This window comes from Rana temporaria, chromosome 1 (genome assembly GCF_905171775.1).
Source record: "Rana temporaria chromosome 1, aRanTem1.1, whole genome shotgun sequence".
Lineage (NCBI taxonomy): Eukaryota > Metazoa > Chordata > Amphibia > Anura > Ranidae > Rana > Rana temporaria.
Window position 1 is genome coordinate 285,109,782 of NC_053489.1, and position 16,972 is coordinate 285,126,753.

At 41.7% G+C, this 16,972-nt stretch overlaps 1 protein-coding gene across 1 annotated transcript in view; it reads left to right on the plus strand.

Moving 5' to 3' along the window:
• The window catches only part of CEMIP2 (cell migration inducing hyaluronidase 2), a 144,245-nt gene that overhangs the window by 45,762 nt on the left and 81,511 nt on the right, over nucleotides 1–16,972 (plus strand). Inside the window, exons 3-6 of the mRNA XM_040356498.1 lie at nucleotides 3,001–3,141; nucleotides 5,452–6,013; nucleotides 8,927–9,096; nucleotides 11,484–11,672. Of these exons, the coding sequence (XP_040212432.1) occupies nucleotides 3,001–3,141; nucleotides 5,452–6,013; nucleotides 8,927–9,096; nucleotides 11,484–11,672 (1,062 nt within the window). The remainder of the gene's footprint in view (nucleotides 1–3,000; nucleotides 3,142–5,451; nucleotides 6,014–8,926; nucleotides 9,097–11,483; nucleotides 11,673–16,972) is intronic.

Genomic DNA, 16,972 nt, shown 5'->3' on the forward strand with positions numbered 1-16,972 from the left:
CCGACGAGATCCTCGTCGGTTTCCTCGGCCGAAAGTGTACACACGGCCGGGTTTCTCGGCAGAATACAGCTCCGATCGAGTTTCTGGCTGAATTCTGCCGAGAAACTCGGTCGTGTGTACGGGGCCTCAGTGGTTAGGACTTTCGCCTAGCAGCACTGGGGTTGATGGTTCAAATAATCAGGGTGCTACCTGCCTGGAGTTTGCATGTTCTCTGTGCCTGTGTAGGTTTCCTTGGGTTTCCCCCCACACTTCAAAGACAAGCTGGCTGGTTAATTGGCTCCTGTCTAAATAGGCCCCAGTATGAATGTAAGTTAGGGACCTTAGATTGTAAGCTCCTTGAGGGCAGGGACGTGTGTATGTATGTATGTATAAAAATCTGTAAATTTACTCTATATAATGCCTTGGCACCCACCAAGCCCAGGGGCTCTATAACTTAGGTATTACACTTGAGGAAAGATTTGGGAACTGCCACTTTAGAAAAACCCATTAGACGGGACCCCTCACTGATGCTACTACCTGTGCATATTCAGCATGCTGCCGTTTTCTAAATCCTAGCTTTATAGGTAATTTTTGTTTTTAAATTGCATTGAAGGTACTCTAGTTGGGCTGGATTCACACCTATGCATTTTTAGTGCTTTTTGCATTTTGCAGATTTGTACTACAGAAAGTGTTCCATAGGAAATCATCTTAAATGGACTGTAGCACAAATCTGCAAAAAGCACTAAAAATGCATAGGTGTGAATCCAGCCTCACATGTAATTTTTATAAAATTATTTTGCACTAAAGCTCACAAATATTTTTTACTAACTATATGTAAGTATCATCTCTCAGGCTAGGGCTTTGGAGAAAATAAGTTATTCTCTAGTCTTTGCTTTGATTTATGTGTGCTTGCATATTACAAGTACATAAAAATCGAATTTTCCATTCTTCTATAAATAGCTATGATTTCTTTGGTAAAACCTCAGAGCTTCTAGATTTTGTGATATGATGCCTCGGTTAAGAAGGAAGCGATACTGATCTGGTTATGAGCCAAGTTTATTACGTTGCTCAAGCCTAGTAGCTGTCTTGCTAAATTTGGACTTTAAAATGTATCTATAGCCAAAACAAGTTTTACTGCTTATTTGGAGATCTGTTCGATTTTCCTGGGGGCAGGGCCGAGCCACGTTTCATGTGTGAATGGACACACGGAGCGGCAGGGACCTGAGAAGAGGAGGATCATGGCTGCTCTGTGCAAAACGGTTGTGTAGAGCAGGTAGGTATGCAATGTTTGTTATTTAAAAAAAAAAAAACACCTTGATGTATTACGGTGGGACAGATACTTCACTTCCTGTCTGGTGAGAAAGGTGTCCTCAGGACAGAATGAGTAGGGCCCCTTTTCACATGGGGCAGACTCCACATGCGATCCACTTGCTTAGCAGGGAATCTGTCTGCTGATCTCCCACTAAGCAAGCAGATGACGGGTCAGTGTCCACTCCTTTTATGCAGAGTTGACATAGACACAACCCACTCTCCTCTATGGGCAGTGTAAATGGACTGGCTGGTTGTTTGCGCCCGACTGCCATCTGATCCGATCTGGCCAGACGCAGGGGAATGGACACAAATCCATTTTAATCCGCCTGCCCATATAGGAGAATGGAGGGTCCGGTTGGGTCCATCTGAAAAATTACTTGACCTCCTGTGTGAAAGAGGCCTAAGGGGAAAATCTTTCAAACAGGTTTTTTTTTTTTTAGCTATAGATACTTTTAAATTAAATGTACACGTTTTCACAATGGGGTTGATTTATTAAAGGCAAGTAGACTTTGCATGCAGTTGCTCCAGAGCTTAGTAAATGAGGATACCCAATCACGAACAAGATAAAAAAAATGTTTTGCTTGCACATGATTGAATGAGGGAAGTCAGCAGAGCTTCTGGTCATTTACTAAGCTCTGGAGCAACCACTTTGCAAAGTGCATAGTCGTTTTGCCTTAGGTAAATCCACCCCACTGTTTTCATGTTTGTGTAAAAAAAAAAAAAAAAGTTTGCAGTCCTAGTTATTACAACCCCTTAATGCCTGTTGGGTCTCTACTTTTACCCATTAACCCTTTTGCTGCCATTATTAAGTGTTGCATTGGTGGCAGCGTTGGCATGTAAAAGCTATAGCAGCCGGGAGTTTGTTTGCCTTTTTGCTCCTATAAGAATGCCAGCGGCTAGAAGTTATTCAGTCGACCCAATGCCTTTTACATATACAGTAAAATGACACTTAGCCCCTCCCCACCTGACGTGGGATTTTCTGTCCCTCTGGGTACCCCAACCTGTCCGTCCCCCATTGGGACATAGAGCGGAGGGAAGTCGGCAAACATCTATTCATTTATCTCCCAGGATGAACCCAGAAACACTCATCTCTGAGCACTTCCTGATTCAGAACTGTCAAACTTGGGCTGCTCTGGCTGGTGAAGAAGCTGACTAATCGCAGCTTCAATAGAGGGGCTGTTAGGGCTCTGATGGACTAAGAAAGCCCCCGTGCCCTATACATACACATTAATGCAAATGTGCTGAATGATAATTTTACTGCGTATTGGGGAGAGTGAGGGCAATAATTCCAGCACTCATTTACTAATGACTCTAAATTGAGTTGTAAAAATGTTGTAAGCGCCACCTGTGGACAATTTCTGGTATTGTAGCTTTCTACCAATTTATAGGCTTGACATATTTGGTATTCAGTACATTTACGTGAACTAAACATCATCTTGTATATTTTATCCAAAAATTGGACATTGTGTCCTGTGTGCTAAAATTTTAATGCATTAGAAAATAGATTTTAGAAACATTAGAATCATTTTTGTGTGATGGAAAAGAATGCCTGGCTAAATAACTGCCACTCTTTTAGTCTGTGCCCAATGGAAATGTAATTGTGTTTTGGTGGTTTTAAATGTATATGAATATTGGACAAGAAAAGTTGTACAAGAAAAGTAGAAAAAAAAAATCCTAACCCTCTTTTTTGCCCTTGAATTTTTATTACAGAAAATTGTCCAGATCAGAACTATTTTCTTAGCAACTGGAATCCTGGGCATGACTCCACAAAGAAGGTAGTCATAAAAAAAGGGGACCTCTTTCGCTTGCAGTCGGATGCCACGGTGTATTCTATAACCATACAGGATGGAGGTGTGTAAAGCCCTGCTAATGTACTGAGGGACTGTAGTAAGCAAGTCGCATCTAAAGGAATTGATTCAGATTTCTTTTAATTGCATGAAACTTTATTCTGCCTGTGATGACTGTGTTTTGTCAATTGCTGTTTAAGCATTACATAAGTAGTAATTGAAATATTTATATCCTGCTAGAGACTGTCTAAGTGTAATTGCAGGATTAAGTCATATAATCTCACCTGTTGATGCTTGTTGGGCAATCTGATGCCAGGAAAACAACCAGCCATTCCACGGCTGACACTGCACACTGCAGAATACTGTTTGTAAATGAAACCTTGACGGGCGAAATTAATGTGGTTTAACTTGAGCATGCAAGAAAAATGTGTGTTTTTTTTCATTGTGCCAAACTGATTGTTGATTATGGTTATTCCTGAAAAACCTCAGTTTTATTATTTTAATTAGATTTATTTTGAGCAATGTCTATTTTTATAGTTCAGTCCCTCCTTTTTATATAAACGTACATATCTAAAAAAGGTGTGCTGGGTATAGTATATACTTAATCAAGTAAATAAGGAGTACATTTTGGGGATAGGCTTAGCAGCTGCAAGAGCCCAAAGATGATTGTACCACGTTGGGTATTTCATTACAACCTGGTATTGTAAGCAACTTTGCAAATATAACTTGTTATCTCTGTCTATTCTCTGTGCTTGGAGAGTGGTCTACATATTCCATTGTAAATCTTTATTTGCATTTAGCCTGTTTACACTGTACAGAGAGCAAATGTCTGCAGAACCGTAATGTGGACAACAAAGCTATCAGGGATACCTATGATGTGCTTTGTGCACATGGCTGCCTGGAATTGCAGAGGATATGGAAATGAGTAGGGATTGTCGTTGGCCTTTTTCCATTTTTTTTTTTTTTTTTTATGTAAAATTATAAAGTAAAAAATAAGGTGCTATACATGTTCATGTGAAAAACTGGCACAAAGAAAAACACTGCATCAAACTTAAATGTGCACATAAATGAAAAAAATAAGCCAGCATAAAGTCCATAAGTGAATAAATTCCAACACCAAAACAGAATGCTCTGAGATAAAACTTCTAGATCTTCCACCACGAGTGCTCAGTATGAAGATGGCCACTCACCAGAGCTGTTTGACCCCTTTTTACAGGACGGTCAAAAAACGCTTTGGGAACACCAGATTGCTTCCGCTAATGGCATATATCCACTCCAACGGGCACTCGGGAAGGGGCTAGAATGTAAAAAATTACTCCACAGGAGACACGGATAAAAGTCTCATAGTGTAGTGTTTTTTTTTTTTTATAGAGTAAAAACAGCAGCAATAATAGCAGTTACACTCACATGTTGTAGTGCCTGGACTGGCACTTGGTGTAAACAGCGTGTTTGAGCCAGCTGATCCCTGGGGGTGGTGTGCGTTCCACGTCTTGCTCCAAAGGGCAAAGCCTGATGAGGGGTATCAAATATGGACCCGGAAATGATGGATCCTCTGCTCCAACATATGTTTCGCCGTGATTCACAAAGAGCCAAATACACACAAATGCAACATTATTTAGAAAATACCATCCAAGTATAAAAAGTAACACTGTAAAGGTAATACAACTTACACTAAAAACCTTTTTTTTACTACATCATATATGTAACATTATACCATAAAGAGAATGGTCAGTGACGGATGTAAAACAGCTGATGAACATATGTTAACAGTTTTAACAGAGTATTCCCACGTCAATTTGGTCCAAAGTAAACTACTACCACCAAAAATCAATCGGACAATCTTTAATATCTGTTTCACTTTCAAATACTCGGCATGTAGGAGGAAGAAAATTCTACATTGTATTTACTTAAAAATATAAATAATTCATTACAAACCAAAGATTTCAGTTGCATACTCTGCAGCCAAATTGTGCATACAATTGAAAGCTTGCGGGCATTAGAGTTTTTGGGTGTAGCAGATCCTCTGCTGTCAAACTTCAAGTGCTTCACATTGCTGCAATGCAGCCTAGACTCTTCTCACATCTCCTAGCTACCACCCTACTCATTGCATCATAGATTACTTTATCAGGGGCATCAGGTAGATGGAACTATTTCAATCAACAGTGTATATTTTTAGAACTAAGGTTAATGGGGAAATCCATTAACACATTTGCTGTCTCTGCATCCTCTTCAAGAAAAAAAAATCCCATTTTTGGCTAATGTATGTAAGAAGTTTCTCTTCTTTTTTTTTTTTTTTTTTTTTGACCTTGCCAATTTGAATTGTTGGAAATGATATGCAATACTAATCACATGGTGTGGTGTTTTTTTTTTTTAGGGAAACTTGTATTTGAAGACTGTCCAAATGGTTTCAAAAATATTACACTGAGGACTCGTTTTATCCTGGTTAAGGATGATGGAGCGCTCCATATTGGAGCAGAGAAATGCCGCTATAAATCAAGGGCAAATATTATTTTATATGGTAAATCGGATGAAGGAGACAGTCATCCGATATTTGGTAGGAAGTTCATTGGTGTGTCATCTGGTGGAACACTGGAATTACATGGATCCCAAAAATCATCTTGGACTCTGTTGACCAAATCTCTTTCTTCTTCTGGGCTTACAGCTGGATCTTACAGTTTTGAAAAGATTTTTTCCAGAGGGCTGAATGTAAGAGCTGTCGATCCAGAAACGGCACATGTTTTCTTTTCTGACAGATTTGACACTTATGAATCTCGAAATGAAAGCATTAGGCTACAGGAATTACTCAATGGATTGCCATCTGGTAGTATCGTTGCCATGGCTGTTGGGGACTCTGCAGAAAGGAATCTACATGAAGGCACTCGGTTAACGATCCAGCGTCTCCTTGGAAGTAATCTTGTCCGAGGATTGGATTATAGGTATTGTTAATCATAGTATCTGCATGTCTTCTCAAAAATGTTTATCTTTAAAATGGATATCCTTGAGCTATCAGGTTAAAAGGGATTTATTAAAAAAAATTGTATTTTAAAGGTTTGTTTTCCATGGAAGTCTTTCCATGCTCAAAACATTTTTCATGAAGTTGTATTCTGGCTTTGGGAAAACTATTTTGGCACTAGTGTTTACATAAAAATTGTATGATATGTAGATATCTCTATAGTCCTAAAGCAGAGGCCCAGGGACTGGATGTGGCCTTTTTCTTGCCTTTATACAGCCCTTGGTGCACCATTCCTCCCCACTGACACCATAGATGGGACACCATTACTCTTCACTAATATTAAGAATGGGGCATTTTTTACTTACACAGGCTACAGTCTGGCCTCCCCTAAAGCCAGAAGAACACTGTCGCACTCGGCTTGAGTGCTTCCCTCAGTACACTGCTTCCTCCAGTCCCCCCATTCTCTAGCATCTACTTGCGGGCAATTATATATTTGACATGCTAAATAATGCAGCACTTAATCAAAAAAGAGCCTCCGCGCTACTGTAGACTCCTAAACAGTAATAACCCAAAACAGATACGGTGCTGCAAAACCTAATAGTGTTTACAATACACAAATCAGAAATCATACATATAGGGGTTCTGCGCGAACCAACACAGTGATAAAAAGGTAAATAATCTAGACATATAAATATATAAATATAGTGAATGTGAACAAAGAAAGTGGGATAGTGAGTGCTCACACTTTCCAAAATCAAATATGTGTAAGTGTAACCTCGAAAAGAATAAAATAATGAAATATATTAATTATATTAATTAAGTGGTTAAATAATTTGAGCAAACAGTCCAAAAAAGTGAGGTGATCAAAAAAATATAAAAATAGAAAATATGGAATATGAAAAAATGAGGTGAAAAAAGTGAATAAAGAGTGTCCCAATAATGGTGTGCCAAGCTGTCAAATGGTGGTCGCAGTGTAGCTGGATATCCACTAAGCAGGTTGTTGACAGATGTATAGTTCACTCCCTCACCAGGCTCCCAGAACTCTTACCTCAAACCATAAATAAATGTGCATCCAATAGATATTGAATCACCATAGAGATCTTCTCTCTTGTTAGTATCAGCTGGAACGTCTCCTTGGCCACTTCCTAATACAGCTCCAGTACAGGGAAAAGAAAGGAACACAAGGGCTCCAATAGTGTAATATTGTAAGACTCAGGGGGAATTTATTAAGGAAAAAACCTGTGCTTACATCAAAACATAAAAACGAGTGCAGTGAATAAACATACAAGCGGCGTCTTCAGCGCCGGCTTACGTCACTCCAGGTGTACGCTCTGACCAATACACCTGGAGTGACGTAAGCCGGCGCTGAAGACGCCGCTTGTATGTTTATTCACTGCACTCGTTTTTATGTTTTGATGTAAGCACAGGTTTTTTCCTTAATAAATTCCCCCTGAGTCTTACAATATTACACTATTGGAGCCCTTGTGTTCCTTTCTTTTCCCTGTACTGGAGCTGTATTAGGAAGTGGCCAAGGAGACGTTCCAGCTGATACTAACAAGAGAGAAGATCTCTATGGTGATTCAATATCTATTGGATGCACATTTATTTATGGTTTGAGGTAAGAGTTCTGGGAGCCTGGTGAGGGAGTGAACTATACATCTGTCAACAACCTGCTTAGTGGATATCCAGCTACACTGCGACCACCATTTGACAGCTTGGCACACCATTATTGGGACACTCTTTATTCACTTTTTTCACCTCATTTTTTCATATTCCATATTTTCTATTTTTATATTTTTTTGATCACCTCACTTTTTTGGACTGTTTGCTCAAATTATTTAACCACTTAATTAATATAATTAATATATTTCATTATTTTATTCTTTTCGAGGTTACACTTACACATATTTGATTTTGGAAAGTGTGAGCACTCACTATCCCACTTTCTTTGTTCACATTCACTATATTTATATATTTATATGTCTAGATTATTTACCTTTTTATCACTGTGTTGGTTCGCGCAGAACCCCTATATGTATGAATGCAGCACTTAAACCAGCCCAGGTGAACAGACTGCCCAGCAACAAGGGTAAAGCAGAGTACATTATACATTATCTTAAGTATAAACACAGAACACCTTATTAAACAGACAATAGCAGGAGACCCCAGTAGCAGACTGTTCGTCTCCTACTTTCAAAAGTCTGAGGCAAAGCTCCTAGAATTTTCCATCATTCTGATACAGTGGAATTGATGTATCATAGATTTCTTGAGGGATATTATTGATAAATATTACTGTCCCACCTGCAGTAATCCAAACCACGTTCTCGGGGGCCATTAAGTGGTGGCTCATCATTGGAGAATGATCTGCTCTCTCATTAGCCATAGTCACACGGGGGAAGAGACTTTCTCCTAGTCCTCTCCAGAAGCCCCTATCTTGGTTAGGTCTGCCACACAGTAAACTGGCCCTTTGGTTAGAAAGTTTGGAGACCCCTGCACTTCTAAAGCATTAGATGCAGGTATGGCTAAATATGTGGATTGTCATATATTCCTGGCCAAAGGAATGTGTTTACACCATATAGTCTCAGTGGGAACACTATAGAGACATATATTTATCAATTCCACCATGGTGGGCTCACTGTACAGTAAATATACTCTTCTTTTTGGTGATTGTTTTTTTCCAGCTTATTCATAAACATGCCTAAAAGCCCTTTTCCATCAAACTTACATTTGACTGGTATACAATTTTTGCCACTTTTGGTAAGATTAACTTCACCATGCAGAACGATTTTGATTGGTGCAGGGACCTGGCCATTAAATAGGGTTGTACAGTTCTAACTTCTTTAAAATAAGTAAAACAAAAAATAACTGGTGTAATTCTGTTTACATTCCAATGCAGGCAGGCTTGGGCTCTTGTTGGTGTTATTGGTGGCAGTAACACTTCATGCAGTGAAAGTACTAGAGACTATGAGAATCACAGCACTGGAGGAAAGGCAGAGGCCATGAACATTTTTTCCACATTGGACGGACAGAAGTTTGCTGTGAAATCATACAGCGAATGGAAAGATGGTATGTACTAACTGTGCACAAATGCATATTTCTATTTTCACATATTTCATTTAGAACATGGAGGGGGGGGAAGGTGAAAGGGTAACTATTTTGTTAATAAAAGGATCACATAGCTTTCTAATGGTATGCAAAGCACAGCGTGCAGTTTCCAGACAGAATCCTTTTATTGGCCTACAGATTGTGGGTCTAGCTGATTTATGGTACTGTTCTGAAATTTATGAACTTATTAGGGCTAGTGTTGAAGGACTTTGATGGATAAATGCTGCTTGCTATTGACCTCAGTTTGGCCTGCTTCCAAGATCATCGCAGGTACATTTGTCCTACATTTGAACAACGTTAAGCTGCTTTTGCATTCTTATAGAATTGTATGGGGAAAACAAGCAGTTGTGAAGCCAACAAGGAGACTTCAAGACTAGTTAATGTTAACTCTTAACAACGTTATTTTATTTATTACAGGTACTTGTATAGTGCTGTCAATTTGCGCAGTGCTTTTACATACAGTATACATTGTACATTCACATCAGTCCCTGCCCTCAAGGAGCTTACAATCTAAGGTCCCTAACTCACATTCATACATACCCTTACTGGGCCAATTTATCCAGGAGCCAATTAAACTACCAGCATGTCTTTGGAGTGTGGGAGGAGCCAGAAGAAACCCATGCAGACACAGGGAGAACATGCATACTCCAGGCAGTGCTGTGGATGGGAATCTAACGGACAACCCTATATGCACAATTCCAAACCTGAAAAGATAATCTGGCTGGTTAAAGCGTTGAGACAATGTTAATTGCAATGCAAATTAAACTGTACATTACATTTTGCATAAATTAGTCAAATGTTATAAGCATAGGCTGAATTTTATTAGTAAATTGATGGATTAGGCTGTTTTACCATATGTTAGTTTTTATACTGCATTGACCATCAAACTATCCTTAATGGGCATCAGTTGCATTTCACCATGCTTTTATTTTTATTTTTTATCATTTCATTTGTGGAATTATGAATACAGTCACTGGATAGCCAAACCTCAGATCCTGCACAAAGCACTTGGACTGATTTACTGCACCACCTTCTGATCACCCATATGTGTACTGATTTGACTTGGTCATTATAAAGTCTTTAGTTTTTTTTTTTTTTATAACAAACATGTTTTACTTCCCTGCTCTGTGCAGTGGTTTTGCACAGGGAAGCCTTGAGCCGCCTCTTCTCAGGTCCCTCTTCAGCTCTCCTGGCCTGTCCCCCCTGTCGGGTGCCCCCACAGCAAGCATCTTGCTATGGGGGCACCCTAGCTGAGCTGCAGCTCAGTGTGTCCATTCAGACACTGAGCTTCTGCTTGGCCCCACCCCCTCTCTCTCCTAAATGGCTGTCTGACTTTGACAGCCGTGGGAGCCAATGGCGCCGCTGCTGTGTCTCAGCCAATCAGTAGGGAGAGTCCCAGACAGCTGAGGGACTTGTGCACATTGCTAGACAGAGATGGGGCTCAGGTAAGTATTGGGGGGTGCTGGGGGGGGCTGCTACACACAGAAGAAGGCTTTTTATTTTAATGCATAAAACACATTTTTTTTTAAATGATTTGCCATACATTTGTAGATTTGTCACTTTCAGCCAAATAGGCTGAATGAGAAAAATCACATGATTCCTTTTATCTAAACTAAAGCCCCGCAGGCTGAACAAGGGAAATCACTAGATTCCTCTATCAGCACTACATCGACTAAAAAAATCTCTCCTGCTGGCTACTGTATTCTGAAAGCTGCAGAATGCCCAAAGAGTGGCATCATCTGTTTGGATTCAGCTGCTGTTTTACTGACTGGCACTTTTTTAGTTTTTTTCCGTCTCATCCAACATCAAAGATGTTGGATAGGAGGATGGGACAGGGCCATACATGGCTTAAAGTGGTTGTAAACCCACGAAAAACAAAACTCTTAAGACATTATGAAATACCTTAGATCGAAGCCCCCGCAGTGGTCCCGGAACACTGCTGTGGCCGGCGACATCGCTCCTGGAGTTATTTCCGGGTATCGCAGGCTACGGCGCTGTAATTGGCTGGTGCTGCGATGACTTCACTCCCGAGCATGCATGCGGCAGTTGCCAGTAACGGCACAGCAGCTGAAGAAATGTCACAAGTGAGCCGTTTCTTCAGTGCGCATGTGACGATGATGGCACATGCTGATATTCACGGTACCTACAGGTAAGCCTTATTATAGGGTGTGAAAAGGTTTTACAACCACTTTAAATTCTCGATGAACCGGCTGAAATTCATCTTGTGTATGGCCAGCTTTAGCAGACTGTGTTTGTTATGGTTGGCTTGGTAGGGGTCTGAACCATCTTCTAAGTGTCCTGTTGTGATCAAGTCCTTGTTGTTCTTAATACTTTGTGTTTTCCTGCAGGTAAAGCCATTTCCGGCTTTGTTGTAGAAGCTGTTGATGGCATCGTTTTGAATCTGATGGAAGATGTTCACAGTTGGCAACCAGGGGATCAAGTAATTGTTTCTAGCACTGATTATTCCATGTATCAAGCTGAAGAGTTTACACTACTACCTTGTCCTGAATGTAACAAATTTCAAGTCAAAGTAAAAGGTATGTGTGTGTGTGTGTGTGTGACTATTAAAGTAATTTTCTCATCTTCTCTTAAGAGAAAGAGAGTGTTTTGACAAAAGGGACATACTAATTCCATTTTGCTTCTGAGGTGACGTCGCCGTAGTACTTTTTGTTGCCTTATTAGTACACTATTGGGTATATTTTTATAAAGCTGTGAATGTGAGAGTCACTAAATATTTACTGGTGGTGAATAATTTTACTACATAATACATTCCCCAGGAAGATCTACCCTGCAGTGAGATTTTGGTGAATGCCACATTTACTGCTTTACGAATATACCCCCTTTTGAAAGATTTGCTCTTCTGGTACAATCAATACATTTTTTTTTTTTTTGTTTCTTTCAATGTGCTCTCAGCCTAGCTCAGTGAAGCAATGCAATTGTTTTGCAGTAACGCACTACAGTGCATTTAACATGGTTTTCTATGAAACAAGTTCACATCTATGCGTTTTGCAGCCGGTATGTTTTTGGAAAGGGTCTAGGACTTTTTTCCTGCGATTTCAGAGTAATAGACTTCAATGGAACTGTACCAGAAACGTAAGTGTTGTGTTTGTGGTGCGATTTTTATTTTTTATTTATGTATTTTGTGGTTTTTAATTTAACAGTGTGTATATAGCTGGTTACTAAGCAACCAATGAGTTAGCTGTCAGCGGGGTACAAATTGTTGTAAAAAATCATGAAAAAAACTGCGTAGAACCCCCCCCCCCCCCCCCCCCAGGTCCAGCATTTTTTTTTTTCAGTCACTGCAAAACGTGCATGAAAAACGCATCAAGCGCAGCCGCATAGATGTGAACCTAGATTTCACTTTTTTGTTTGCATCTGATGCCTTTTAACCCTTCATTGTTATAGTTGTTACTGCCTTTGGGATACCACCATGAAAGTTTTCAGCAGCTGAAGAAAGGGATCAAAGCGCTGCTGCCAACATGCTTTGCAGGCGCTTCGGCAGCGGTGCCCATTGATTTCAGGGGTTGGGCTTGACCCCTTTGTGAAGCATATGCTTCAGTGTAATTCTCCCTGCTTGTTTTAGTTATATTGTGTGTGTTGGAGGTAAAAAGGGTTCATGTGTTACATGCTGATATGTTAATGACCCTTCCTCAGCCAGCTCCCTATTTCAAAGAGTTAATTGACTCTCTTGTGTGTATTGTTCTAAATGTTAATTGATAAAGGAATGTGTCTGATCAGGTTAAACATAGCGGAGCCGAACCGGCTAGATACTGATTAGTTCAAAGAAATATCCTTATTTCAAAGGATCTGTATTGAAGACCCCCCACCGTGTGAGGGGGGGGCGGAGATTGTCATTGTAACAGTTGTAACCACATATAAGCTCTGTGTTATACCATTTAAAGTCTGTCTGGTTCCAGCAGTAAGCTTGTCTCATGTGTGGATGATTCTGTGATGTTCTGTTATGGGAAGAAGGGACTGTTTGACGGGGATATCATACCAATACCGTCACAATTGGTTGGCAGCGGTGGGATTTTCCCTTCTATTCCCCTTTACATCCGGATTCCAACCAGACACTGGAAGAACTACTGGAAGTTTGTGGAAGGATTGCTAGCAACAAAACCAAGCGGGTCATCATAGCAGAATTAATGGAGCGAGACCAGGAGGACGGGATTGCAGCAACGCCAGCAGTACAAGAGATGGAGACACCAGTGATTCAGGAAGAGGAATCGCCAGCCAACAAGCTAATGAGAGAGAAGCTAGCATGGTTCGGCCCGAACCCAACGGCAGATGTGGTGCTGAAAGTGATGGACCTGTTAGCAAAGGCAGAACTACAGAAGGATAAACAAATAAGAGATGCAGAGCTACAGTTAAAACTGGCAGCAGTCCAACAAGCAGCCGCACATCCTCCAAACAGTGAGTACAGCACAGCAGACACAAGGAAGATTCCGTTTAGCGCTTTTAAAGCTTTTGATGAAAAGGACTGTGAGATTGATAACTACCTGGCAGATTTTGAGCGACAATGTAACCTGCACCGAATAGCTAGAGGAGAGTGGGTCGCAATATTGTCAGGCAAACTGTCAGGCAAAGCTTCTGATGCTTTCCGGACCGTGCCAGATCAGGATATCCATAGCTACGCCAGGGTTAAAGAAGCGCTCCTGGCTCGTTATGCAGTAACCCCAGAGTCCCACCGACAGAAGTTCAGGGACTCACGCAAAACCACGGAAGACTCTTATGCGGAATGGGCATGCCAGTTATCCCTGTCGGCCTCTAACTGGGTTAACAGCAGCCAGGCCACCACCGCAGAGGACATTTTGCAACTAATGCTCCTGGAGCAATTTTACAATCACATCCAGACGGACGTCAAAGACTGGGTGAGAGATCGCAGGCCCATGACTCTACCAGAGGCCGCGAAATTGGCGGATGAATATGCGGATACTCGCAAGACGAACCAGGTCACACCACGGGTACAACCTCCACGACCAACGGCGCCCTCACACCCACCAGCCGCTAGATACCAACCTCCTAACAGACCGGTGACATCTAGCCCTCACTATCCACGCCAGGAGGACAACGAACAACGCTGCTTCCGGTGCAAACAGCTGGGTCACTTCAAGCAGAATTGCCCCATGAACAACAACACCAGGTCAAATTGGTCTCAACCTGGGTACCGCCCACCAGCAGCGGCCCATTGTGTAGACTCGGCTTGGGATCCCCAGGAGCTGGGTCAGGAAGAACCATTGGGCACCCCTTACGAAGCCCTCACGGTACAATCTGTTATTACGGACAACAGGGAACACCATTGTCAGCTGGTCATGGGTGACAGCCATGAGCCGGAGGGGCCCTGGAGGGAGCTGGGCAGAAAGAGGCACCGCCGGCTACCCCCCAAGAAGAAGAGGTCCTGGAAGCCGTATAACCAGCTGACCTGGGAGGAGAAGAAGCGACTGGAGGAGAGGGAGTCGCAGCGGGCGTCCCAGATGCGGGCCGAGATGTTCACCAAGGGCCCACCGGTGGCCCCTTACACCACCACCCAGTTCCTGATGATGAAGGACCACGTGGAGAGCCTGCAGGACATGAGCAAGCAGGATCTGATCCGTGAGTACATAGAGCTGGAGGAGTGCATAAGCCGCATGGAGGAGGAGAACAACCACCTGAGGTCACAGCGGGCTGACCCCCCCAGGCTCCATGAACTGGAGATGGAGCTGGAGAAGCTCAAAGAGGAAAACCGGCGGCTGCGGAGGGAGCAGAGGGTGGCTGACCCTATGGGGCACTGATCCCCCCCCCCCGGACTCTAAGCACCAGTGCTACAGCATTTCAACAAATATAACTTTTTCTTTTTTTTTTATGAATCTCCTGTGATTGTCACTTCAGAGCCATAACCTACCCCCTCCCATAGCGGGACACCTAGACGGCGGCGCACAGACCCATTTGCCGTCTTCACACTGACTTCTGGTGACTCTGCAGATTGCACCAAGACTTGGGGACTGAACGGCGTGTGATCTGACGACCCGGTGGCATACCTGAGTCTGAAACAGTTGCAGAGGGAGGTCAGTTACGCCAAACAGAGTTAACCTCGGACTAAAAGCTCTGAACCCGTCAACCCTACTGGACCAGGAAAGGTCCAACCGGGTTTGCCGGAGCAGGGAGAAAAAGGGGGGGCATTGTGAAGCATATGCTTCAGTGTAATTCTCCCTGCTTGTTTTAGTTATATTGTGTGTGTTAGAGGTAAAAAGGGTTGTGTTACATGCTGATTGATATGTTAATGACCCTTCCTCAGCCAGCTCCCTATTTCAAAGAGTTAATTGACTCTCTTGTGTGTATTGTTCTAAATGTTAATTGATAAAGGAATGTGTCTGATCAGGTTAAACATAGCGGAGCCGAACCGGCTAGATACTGATTAGTTCAAAGAAATATCCTTATTTCAAAGGATCTGTATTGAAGACCCCCCACTGTGTGAGGGGGGGCGGAGATTGTCATTGTAACAGTTGTAACCACATATAAGCTCTGTGTTATACCATTAAAAGTCTGTCTGGTTCCAGCAGTAAGCTTGTCTCATGTGTGGATGATTCTGTGATGTTCTGTTATGGGAAGAAGGGACTGTTTGACGGGGATATCATACCAATACCGTCACACCCTTGATTCCAGTGCTCCCGCACCGCCCATAAGGTGCTGCTTGCAGGACTTTTTTCTAATGTCCTGCAAGCGCAGCATCCCAGTTTGTAAGCACTCGGGGCTCTCACACTGGGGCTGCAGGGGAGGCGTTTTTCAGGCGCTTTACAGTTGCTATTTTTAGCCCAAAAGCACCTGAAAAAACACCTCCAGTGTGAAAGGGATTTTCTAGTTTGTATATCCCACAATGTATTTTTGCTTTATAATGCCAATCCACACTCTTCGAATCGATTAACTCTAAACATAAAATGTTTTTGTTGACCTCTGCATTTGAATTGGATTGAGGTAGCATGTTTCACCAATTTTATATGTTGAATATGAAACAAAGATGCATTTTATTTCCCATATGTGCAGTATTTAGCACCTATGTACTAACTTGCATTTAGAGTATATAGAACCAATAACATCATGTTCTTCCCCTATTGGATCACACAATTGAATGTCTCTACCACACAAACTGGCTAGGACCAATTGAACCTGCCGGTATTTTTTTTGGGTTGTGAGGGAAGCCCAGAGCACACTGAAAGTAGCATTGTCATTTTATGTTATGGCATTCAAATGGTTAAAACGGTTTAGGTCTTAAGCCAGATAATTTTCCAAATAATTTCAGTTGCTTAATTTAGTTACTGATTTCACCTGTATTGGAAAGAGACCACCATCTGTTGGATAGACGTAGATACAATAAAACTGCCTCTAAATGTGGGGTGGCACTTTCTTAGAGGCATTGCAAGGTGATAACACATTGATCATATAAGTTTCAAACAGTAGAGAATAATATATTTTCATGGCTTACTATAAAAGAAAATAATATTCAGCTTTCTGGACAGTTACTTGGTCTGGTTTTACTTTTGCTATTTTGACCTGCAAAATTCCTACTTTGTGAAGCCATCTGTGACACTGAATAAAAGACAGTTATTAGTGCCAGCTACTGAAGAAAATGTACATGGGATGACTGTCTTCAAAGCATACCATAATTAAGGCCTTTGTGGCAGGGTCCAAGGGCAAAGTTTCTTGATCATCTCATATCTTTGCACGCAATGAGCTCATGAATGACACTGAAAGTGTTTGTGAACAAAGTTTGTATGTACAGTATGTGGAGGCCAAGCTCTGCATACCAGCCATGTTGCACATGCTCATATATATTTGTTAAAGAAAAATATATATTTTTGGT